Source organism: Lithobates pipiens, unplaced genomic scaffold (assembly GCF_037356315.1).
Source record: "Lithobates pipiens isolate NorthernLeopardFrog02 unplaced genomic scaffold, aLitPip1_a1.2 Scaffold_25, whole genome shotgun sequence".
In the NCBI taxonomy this organism is placed as follows: Eukaryota; Metazoa; Chordata; class Amphibia; order Anura; family Ranidae; genus Lithobates; species Lithobates pipiens.
Genome location: NW_027507787.1, coordinates 237,253,852 through 237,264,882, shown reverse-complemented (window position 1 = coordinate 237,264,882; position 11,031 = coordinate 237,253,852). Strand labels below are relative to the sequence as shown.

The following is an 11,031-nucleotide window of genomic DNA, read 5'->3' as shown; positions in this document are numbered from 1 at the left end:
TCCATCGGACTGTTTCCGTCTGAATATCCGACGGACCAAGTTTTCCAACTTGTCCGTAAAATTTTCAGACAAAATGCTCCTATCGGACATACTCCGATCATGTGTAGCCTACTCCGACGGACAAAGTGCCACGCATGCTCAGATCAAATTCCTAGACCAAAGCTATTGGCTACTAGCCTGAACGTAGTCCCGTCGTAACTAAATAACGTCATCACGTTACGTACAATCTGATTTTCCGACAACTTTGTCCGACTGCGTGTATGCAACAGTTTCGGACAAAATCCAACGAATTTGGTTGTCAGAATGTCCGACCGTGTGTACAAGGGCTAAAGGAGCAAGCATACCAAGACATTTTGGACAATTTCATGCTCCCAACTTTGTGTTGTGGGAACAGTTTGGGGACGGCCCCTTCCTGCTCCAACATGACTGCCCACCAGTGCACAAAGCAAGGTCCATAAAGACATGGACTTATCAGTGGTGGTGGTAAAAAAACTTCAAGTGCAATTTATTCACATTATAATAGTAACTAAAACATAAAAAAAATAAGTGTAACAATCTAAAAAATAAAAACTCCAAAGTGCTATAATAATGTGAACCTCCCAACTAAATGCACTTGAAGTTAATTTATTTTGGAATTATCTGTAGAGGGGTTTCCACCACCCCTGCTAAATTGTAGTTGTTATGTCTTGTTTTCAGTTTGATGTGTATTATATGTGAAGTTGCGTATCACAGAGACCGGTATTGTGGTAATATTGAAGTTTCTTGAGATCTCCATACATTAGAGGGTTCCACCATTATTGCTAAGTTATTGATTAGTAAGTTAGAGCTGCACTTTTTTTTTAATGTGGCGTGAGAACGAATTACAGTGCTCAGCGGCAGGCCTTTTACTGACACTTTTTTTATTTTACTTCCATTAGTTTATTGTAAATAGTAGTGTGGTGATTACCTATTATATTAACGATTGGCATGTGGCATTAATAAATATCAACGGATTTCAGATGTGCCTCAACAGGCCCCCCCCAACCCATGGACAATGTGCCTGGCTGCTGAGTTCATCTCCCCATCCCTGCACTGCAATGATTGGCAGCAATGATGGGCAGTGATAGCTGGCCAAGATTGACACTGATAGGAGGCACTGATTGGCAGCACTGATGGGCAGCACTGATTGGCAGCACTGATGTCCAGTGATAGGCAGCACTGATTGCCACTGATAGGCCATACTGTTGGGTACTGATAGGTGGCACTGTTAGGCAGCACTGATGAGCACTAATACGCTGCACTGATTGGCAGCATTGATGGGCACTAATTGGTAGCACTGATGGGCAGCACTGATTGCCACTGATAGGCGGCAATTATGGGCACTGATGGGCTCTGATTGGCAGCACTTATGGGCACTGAGCAGCACTGATAGGCAGCATTGATTGGTACTGATAGGCAGCATTGATGGGCACTGATGGGCAGCATTGATAGGGGAGATATAAAGGGGTGGGTCCTGCGCAAATCGTGCCACTCAAATAAAATACACAAATTCAAAATAATATAAATATGTGCATACATACAATGCCGTGAAAAAAATATAGTCCAAAAAACAGCACGCATAAAAATATATAAAAAATATATAAAAAAATTGAAAAAAGGTTTAATGATAGAACAATAATAAAATGTCCGCTACTCAAGGCTCCCAGAACTCTCACCTTTAAACGAAGTGAATAAGCAAATCAAACAAACTCCAGGATTCTCTTATTTCATTCATAAATAATAAATAATAGCCATCAGGAAATCCAAAGGAGGGATGCAATGATACAATTCCGCCACTAGAGGGCCAGTCCCAGCTTCCAGAATAGGTGAAATGGATCTTCACTTCTATTTCACAGTGTATGGCTCAAAATAAGAGAGAGGAGGGGGAGAGAGAGAAACAGGAGACTTCCATAGTGTAGTAGTTTAAAAAACGGCAGGTAGATTTATTAAAAAGCAGTAAAGACTCTCACATTTTAATTGCAAAAACAAGCACAATCAGGAAGAGGGTATAATGACAACTTCCTCCCGCCTTACTCTACTTCCGGTTCGTCCTCTGGCCAATCCCTACGCGTTACGTCATGTGACTTCTTCATGATCCCCATGAAGAAGTCACATGACGTAACGCGTAGGGATTGGCCAGAGGACGAACCGGAAGTAGAGTAAGGCGGGAGGAAGTTGTCATTATACCCTCTTCCTGATTGTGCTTGTTTTTGCAATTAAAATGTGAGAGTCTTTAGTGCTTTTTAATAAATCTACCTGCCGTTTTTTAAACTACTACACTATGGAAGTCTCCTGTTTCTCTCTCTCCCCCTCCTCTCTCTTATTTTGAGCCATACACTGTGAAATAGAAGTGAAGATCCATTTCACCTATTCTGGAAGCTGGGACTGGCCCTCTAGTGGCGGAATTGTATCATTGCATCCCTCCTTTGGATTTCCTGATGGCTATTATTTATTATTTATGAATGAAATAAGAGAATCCTGGAGTTTGTTTGATTTGCTTATTCACTTCGTTTAAAGGTGAGAGTTCTGGGAGCCTTGAGTAGCGGACATTTTATTATTGTTCTATCATTAAACCTTTTTTCCATTTTTTTATATATTTTTTATATATTTTTATGCGTGCTGTTTTTTGGACTATATTTTTTTCACGGCATTGTATGTATGCACATATTTATATTATTTTGAATTTGTGTATTTTATTTGAGTGGCACGATTTGCGCAGGACCCACCCCTTTATATTCATTATTTGATAGTTTGTGCTCACTATTTTGTCCTGCTGCATTTTTTAGTTAGCATTTGCACTTTATATCACTCAGGCTCTTTTTCACAGCATCTGTGTTTCATTATATCTGATTTTGGATTTTGTTCCACTTTAGTCACTTATTACCACTTAGAGGCGCGAAGGCTGACCACTTTTATTGATAGGGGAGAGGTGAAGTTTCACATTCAGCAGATCATGTGGCTTGTAAGCCCCTGTACACAAGGTCGGACATTCTGCCAACCAAATCCGTTGGATTTTGTCCGTCGGATCATGTCCGAAACTGTTGCATACACACAGTCAGACCAAGTTGTCTGAAAATCCGATCGTTCAGAATGTGATGACGTTATTTCGTTACGATGGGACTACGTTCAGGCTAGTAGCCAATAGCTTTGATGTAGGAATTTGATCTGAGCATGCGTGGCACTTTGTCCGATCAAAATTCTCTACACATGATCGGAGTATGTCCGATCGGAGCAGTTTGTCGGAAAATATTTCCAACAACTTGAAAAATTGGGTCCGACGGATATTCCGATGGAAACAGTCCGATGCATACCACACACAGTCGGATTATCCGACAACACGGTCCAATAGGACACATTCAGTCGGAATCTCGGATCGTGTGTACAAGGGCTAAGAGCGTGTGTGAAACTGTCAGATAATGTAACTGCTTACTTGGAGAAAGAAGCTGTCACAACTGAACCGCAATGTCAGGGTTGGGCGGGACCAAGCAACTATCAAACACCAGCCAATGATTGGGCTGCTTAAGAAAGGGGGTAGAGTCACATAAATGTAGCGGCCGTCCAGAGCATATCCCATTGGCTGGTGTTTGATAGCTGTTTGGTCCCAACCACCCGTGACATCACTGTTGAGTTTTGACAGCTGGTCTTTCTCTCTGCATTACCTGACAGACTGAGTGTCTCTGGCAAGCTTCACGATCTGCTGCCTGTGAAACTGTTTCACAGGCAGAGCGGGCTACACACTGCTTGGGTGCAACATTTCAGGGCGATCTCAGGAGACAGCACAGGTGATTAGGGGGTGCCCAGGTACACCCGGCACACCCTGTGCGCACGCCTATGGTCAAGCAGCATATACAATATTAAACATGCCAACCCTTTTTGTGTTTTTTTTTTTTTTTTACAACACTGATTTATAAAATATTAGCACTGTGTATGGCTCAGCATTGGCACAGGCATTACCAGCAATCCCCATAATGTGTCTTATGTACTTATTTCTTATGATTGTTAACTCCATCTAGTGGCCATAATGCAGTATTTTCTTGAACTACCGCCATCAAAAAAATATCACAATATGGCCACTAGATGGATCGACGCTGTCTAAAAGCTGAGGCATTCGCACAGCAATTTTTATATATATATATAAATAGACCTCTAAGGCCGCGTACACACGCGCGGACTGTTCGCCCAACTTTGTCCGTCCAACAGTTTCGGCAAACAGTCCGCTCAAACTTAGCATGGACGGACATGGCCACACACGACGGACGAACAGTTTGCTGAAACCGTGCGCGATGACGTGAACGGCACGTACGACGGGACGAAAAATACGACGTCCTATACACTGCATTATAGCTTTCGGCGTGAAAATCCTTTCTGAGCATGCGCGCAACTTTGTTTGACGAACAAGCCTACACACGAGCGGACTGTTCGCTGAAACAAGGTTTCAGCGGACAGTTTTACGGAATTTCCGAAAAACCTTGTCCATCCAACTGTCCGCTGAAACTGTCCGCTGAAAGCCCACACACGAGCGGACTGTCCGCCCAAACACTGTTCAGCGGACAAAGTTGGACGAACAGTCCGCCCGTGTGTACGCGGCCTAAGTGCTGCAGCAAGGGTAAAAATAAATGAATAAACATCACAAAACAAAAAATAATTTAATAAATATAAATTACATAATATACATAAACAATATAATAGTATAGTGTGTAAAGCTCCACTTTGCAAAAAAAGGCCCAATCACATGCAAGGAAAAAAAAAACAGCATTCTTACTTGCACATGATTGGAGGATGGAAGTCAGCAGAACTTCTGCTCATTTACTAAGCTCTGGAGCATGTACAGTCTATTTGCCTTTAGTAAATCCATCCTATAGCAACTGTTTTTGAAACTTTTAAATTATGGGTTTAGTTCCGCTTTGGCTGAGTGGAATATAGAAGCTGATTGGTTGCCATGTACAGCTGCTCCAGATTCTGTCTGCTGCAGTTTTGATAAATCCTCCCTATTGTATGTACATTAATACCTGTGCATGTGTACATACATACGTACATCGTGGACATGTGTACATACATGCATCGTGGGCATGTGTACATAGATGCATCGTGGGCATGTGTACATAGATGCATTGTGGGCATGTGTACCTGCATGCATCGTGGGCATGTGTACATAGATGCATCGTGGGCATGTAATGGGGTTTAATATGCTAACACTAGAGAGTGCAAAATCTGGTGCAGCTTTGCATGGTAGCCAATCAGCTTCTAACTTCAGCTGGTTCAATCAAGCTTTAACAAAAAAAAATCCTGGAAGCCGATTGGTTTCTATGCAGAGCTGCACCAGATTTTTGCATGTTCCTCTTTTAGTAAATCAACCCCCATAGTGTTATTGTCAAGTTGACTGACCCATAGCGCTGATGTATTATGTCTGGACATGCAACATTTATTGACCTCTGGCCTAGACCCTTCTGTCTTTACAGAATTAGATAACGCAGTTCCATAGCTCCCAACTGTCCCTGATTTCGAGGGACTGTCCCTGATTTGTCCCTCTGTCCCTCCTCATTTTGGTCTGATCCATATAGATTTATATAAAATGGACTTTTTATCTATCAAAAAGTGTTTTCCAGCACTAAATCTTTCATCCGATTTCTAAATTGCTGCATTTGTAAACTCCAAAAGCCAATAAAAGGGAATAGTAGTGGTAAAAAAAAGCACTTGTGGGTTTATCCAATCTTGTTTTTTGTGTGCAATTCTCCTTTAAGGGGGCGTGGCAAGGGGTGTGCCCTATGCCTGCATACTTTTTCTGATAGGTGTCCCTCATTCCCATCTCAGAAAGTTGGGACGTGTGCAGTTTCTCTTAGAATCCTGTTATAAAAGGAGATAAAAGTAACTCCAAATTTGCACCCGAGGTTCAGGACCGTCTACATTGCTGCTTCCTTTAATAAGCTCCTTGCTTGGAGAACCTCACAATCTCCACCCCGTGTGTACGGAGAGGACGGAGACTATGGAGGTTGTACTGATAACCTGGTGTTACAGATCCATTTCTTTACATAGCGTCCGCTCTCACTTTTCAGGCTGTCGCCATTCAGGAAAACATGTTCGGAATTTTTGGGGGTCGTCTGCAGTCTCTCAATCTTTAAGCTGGAAAAAAATAACATGTCATTGTGGGAAAAGTTTTGTTGATTTCATGCAGTACACAACATTCACTGTGGCAGGGCGGCCCCGGCTGCACGAAACAACGAGCCTGTATGTTGTTCTCTCATTCGGGTTCTGGGGGGCACACGCGCGCGCTCTGCTAGCGACCCGCTGTGACTGGACAAAGCCGGAGCCAATCAGCAGGTCCGGCAGATGCGATGTCCGCCGGGATGTGCCAATCGTTGACAGGAGAGGCAGAAAAGCGGCAGCCTGCCTATGTATACAAGGCAGACTGTCTTTCGGTCAGAGAGGAAGAGAGAGGTCTTGTGTTCCTGCTAATCAGGAACACGGATCTTTCTCTTCCCCCAGTTAAGCCATCCCCCACACAGTTAGAAAGCACTCCCTAGGAGCACACTTAACCCATTGATCGCCCCGGATGTTAATCCCCTTCCCTGTCAGTGTCATTAGTACAGTGACAGTGCAATTTTATTTTAGCACCAATCACTGTATTAGCGTAACCGGTCCCCAAAAAGTGTCACTTGGACTAGGTTCACACTGCTGTGGGACTGAACTCACACAATTTTATTCCCGCGTGTCAGGCCAACAATTTCAGAGACATTCCTGCACAGATGTCTATTGAAATCGCACCTGAAATCTAGAGCTGGCCCTCCATTGTGGCTATCTGAAGCCTCCATTCTTCTGTGTAGATCCTTCTACAAGATTTTGGAGGGTGTATATGAGAATCTGTGTCCAGTTAACCAAGAGAACATTTCAGAGGTCAGGTGCTGATGTTGGATGAGAAGACCTGGCTCGCAATCAGTGTTCCAACTCATCCCAAAGGCTTTCAGTAGGGTTGAGGTCAGGGCTCGGTGCAGGATACTCAGGATCCTCCACACCAGACTGGTAAAACCGCGTCTTTATAGGGAATGCTCTGAGCACATGGACTCATTCATGCTGGAACGGGAAAGGCCATTCCCCAAGCTGTAAGCAATTGACAAAAATGCTCTGGCCAGGCCGCCAGTGTCTTAGCAACCAATGATGCTCTGGCCAGGCCGCCAGTGTTTTAGCAACCAATGATGCTGTAGCCAGGCCGCCAGTGTCTTAGCAACCAATGATGTTCTGGCCAGGCCGCCAGTGTCTTAGCAACCAATGATGCTCTGGCCAGGAAGCCAGTGTCTTAGCAACCAATGATGCTCTGGCCAGGCCACCAATGTCTTAGCAACCAATGGTGCTGTGCAGTGGTGTACACCGCTGTGGATATACTGCTTTTGTGGATGCAAAGATGAAATAAAGATAACTTTTTACAGGATCTGAGGAGTGCAGCCGTCCAGATTTGCGTTGATTCAGTGGCGAGCTGGGCTAGCACCCAATAGAAGCTGGATTGTTGAATTCTGCGGTGCGGGCTGACCGGGAACAGCGATTCATTTGTGCACTTCTCCAAGCTGTAAGCACTCAATTGTCAAAAATGTTTTTGTATGTATAGCACTAAAGGGTAGAGTTAACTCGAAAACACCTGATCCTGCAAAGCAATTAATGACGCTCTGCCCAGGCCGCCAGTGTCCTAACAACCAATAATCCTGTGTGGCTGTGCATCACTGGCTACTAGGAAACTGGTGACCAGGCTACACAACCTCAAAGACACAAGCAGCTGAGCCCTACAGCACCATTCATTGCAGCACCAATCAATGACATATGCAGTCCAGCCGCCAGCATCCTAGCAATCAGCTTACTAACACCACCCTGTGTATACAGGGCAATGTTACTGAGCTGCAGTAAAGATGGTATGTCTGGTATGAACATTGTCTCTTGTAGCTTATAACATGTTAATGTATTTTTGTTTGATTTGCTGCTTCCATAAGAGTTCCTGCCATGAAGGTCCTTGTGCAGGCACTTCCTGTTATAAGGTATAAAGATTCTGTCCCTGTCTCACAATTTCTCTCTTGAAGTGTCATTATGTCACATGTGTCACACATGGATGAAGTCTATAACCAGCTGTAGCTCACCCCTAAAGAGCCTTTGGTGAATTAAGTTCTATTTCCCCCTCAGAGCATCCACTGCTAGTCACATAGCATTTTCTGCACTCTTCAAATGGCTCCAAAGTATAGTCTAGGGCAGTGATGGTGAACCTTGGCACCCCAGATGTTTTGGAACTACATTTCCCCCTCTGTAGTTGAGCATCCTGGGGAATGTAATTCCAAAACATCTGGGATGCCAAGTTTCGCCATCACTGGTTTAGGGTTTCTTTTTGGGGCGGGGGGGGGGGGGGGGGTAAATTAAAATTATGAACTTAGATAGGGATGGGGAGTATGGGATACCCCGATAAATTGTAGAACTGTACAACTTGAGTGCTTCACTTCTGGTTGCACGGTTCAAATGTCTGGCTGCACTGCTTATACTTCTGGTTGCACCTGAACAAAGAAATGTTCCACTGGATCTCTAACCTGACTGTGACCTGTACCCTTTCCAGAGTTTAAAGCTACACACTGCCACACTCTTCAGTAGGGCCAGGACAAGGGATGGGCAGGAGATGCGGCTGCCCTGAGCGAAAAAGGTTTATTGCAGGGATGCGGATACCCTCGCCCTAACCCAAAGGGAAGGAGGGGGGTGGCAGTTTAGCACACTTGTCCTGGACTTGTCCTGGTGCTGCTCTTCAGCATTAGGGTCTTGTACTCACAGGGGCAGCACAGTGGTGTAGTGTTTAGCACCTTCACCTAGCAGCAATAGGGTCGCTGGTTCAAATCCTGACCACGACACTATCTGCCTGGAGTTTGCATGTTCTCCCTGTGCCTGCGTGGGTTTCCTCCGGTTTCCTCCCACACTCCAAAGACATGCTGGTAGGTTAATTAGACCCTGTCTAAAAAAATAAAAAATAAATTGGCCTTAGTATGTGTATGTCAATGTTGTATGTGTTTGTAAGCATGTCAGGACCTTACGGGGTAAAGGACCACGCAAAACCGCAGGTGGACTCTGGTGGCAAGAAAGCGCCCTGAGGCGATTCAGTTCACATAGCTAGCACTATACAAGTCACTCACTCACACAGGATCATAGGTTGCCTCCTGCTGATAGCCATCATTCTCTTCCTAGTGAGGGAGATGTAGACTCACGCCACCATAGGACAGCTGGACCCTCTCCCAAAACTTTTTCCCGGTTCTCTCCCATGAGCTTCTCCTGACCTCACATGACAACTGGACCTGGACTTGCATATATGCCCCCCCAGCTAAGTCTAGCTAGGAAGTCAGTGTCTTCTGGCTGGTTTCCTCCCAGACTTCTGCCCCAGGGGGCACAGCCCCTGAATGGGGGGGGGGGGGGGTCGCCTGTAGAACTGGACAAAGGAACACTGCTGCTGAGGACTCATACTATTTATGGGCTCTCTTACTAACTTCTGGGGACGTCTCCCAAGGAATTGCCTGAAGTCCCATAAATATTCAGGATGCAGTCTCTGTTCTTCCTGCCATTATGGTTCTAGAATCCTCTAGAACACAGGGGGGGGGGGGGGGTAACAGAGCAGAAGCCTGTGAAACACTGAGCAGCCCTAAGTAAACCACCCCTGCTCCTCTGATTTCAGTGGCCCTAAACTAAATGTGTCTACCAGCCCACTCTAAACTAAGACACAGTTATGCTGTTATACAGGCTTTTTCTGATGTTGCCATCATCCATATGTCCACCGTAAACCACGACAGGCAGCCGATGTTAGAGTAAGTGTATGTAAACAGGAGGAGGCTACAGGAGATCAGCAGTACTGAGATGTAACAAAGGATAAACAAAACGGAGTCAGCCATAAGTGTGTGCAGCCTATTGCATTAGGGTGTGCACCCCAAAGCTCAAACACATATGCACGTGTGTATATTTTATTTATATATATATTTATTATATACACATGCATACAGTATATAGCAGTAGGGCAGTGGACAGTGTCAGCATGGCAGAGATTGGTGCCAGTAGTCTATTTTTTATTATTTTTACTTTTTTACAATTTTATTTTTTTTATTATTTTTTTTACAATATTTGTTTACAATCATTTTTTTTATTTTTTACATTTTTTTAGGAGCCCCATTGGGGGGGGGTTTGGTGAAATATCCCACTTTTGAGACAGAGAAAGGGACCGAGGACATACATTCCCTTTCTCTGCAGCCAAGAAGCAAGGGGAATTTGTGCAGCACAGGGTTATTAGGGTGTGCCCAGGCACGCCTAGGCACACCCTGTGCGCACGCAGCATTTTCTTAAACCTGGAAGGTGAATTATATGTTGGGTTCTTGGGAACACCATCGGTGAGATATTGCCACCAGAACTGCCACAACCAGTACAAAGCCAAATGATGGCGCCCCCTCCCCCCCCCCACAATAGTGTACATAATGTAGAATGAGGAATAATTGGTAAATTTTACTGTAGGAGATGCATCATTATTATGATCTGGTGGGACAGAAACAAAGCACTACAGAAAAATCCAACCACTTGAGTCTTCATGATATAGGAAGGTGGTTAAAATGATGAATACCCGCCCAATGGAGGATCGACTTTGGTGGAAGGGTTTCTAGATTTTCAGACTTGAACTTACATGTCTTCAGAATACGATGATCCATTGGTCCAGACCCAGCTGGTATCGTCCTTATTCCTACTGAGTCCAATCCAGTGATTGCTGCTGCCTTTGAAGCGCATCAAGAAATTCTAAAAAGAAAGAAAAATGACTTGAGGAAATCACTAAATGTTTATATTAAAATGCTTAAAATTGGTCACTATACTTGCAGAGAGTCAGACTGTAGAAACATTACAAACATTGTGAACTCTGTGCCTTTTACTGGTTAGAAGAATGGGTGTAGATCGCGCTGGACTGACTCTATCAGTCAGTGTTGTAGATTGGTAGGGTGTGGGCAGAGGGAAAGAATTGCTGCCTATGAACAC

General features: G+C 44.4%; 1 protein-coding gene across 2 annotated transcripts in view; it reads right to left on the bottom strand.

Annotated features, from left to right (window-relative positions):
* Positions 1-4,708: 4,708 nt before the first annotated feature.
* Positions 4,709-11,031, bottom strand: part of LOC143930981 (C-type lectin domain family 2 member B-like) — a 29,893-nt gene continuing 23,570 nt past the window's right edge. For both annotated transcript variants that reach the window (XM_077455694.1, XM_077455693.1), the window contains exons 6-7: positions 10,688-10,797; positions 4,709-6,138 (exon numbers count right to left, since the gene is read on the bottom strand). In XM_077455694.1, coding sequence (XP_077311820.1) covers positions 6,000-6,138; positions 10,688-10,797 — 249 coding nt within the window. In that variant the 3' untranslated portion in view covers positions 4,709-5,999. The remainder of the gene's footprint in view (positions 6,139-10,687; positions 10,798-11,031) is intronic.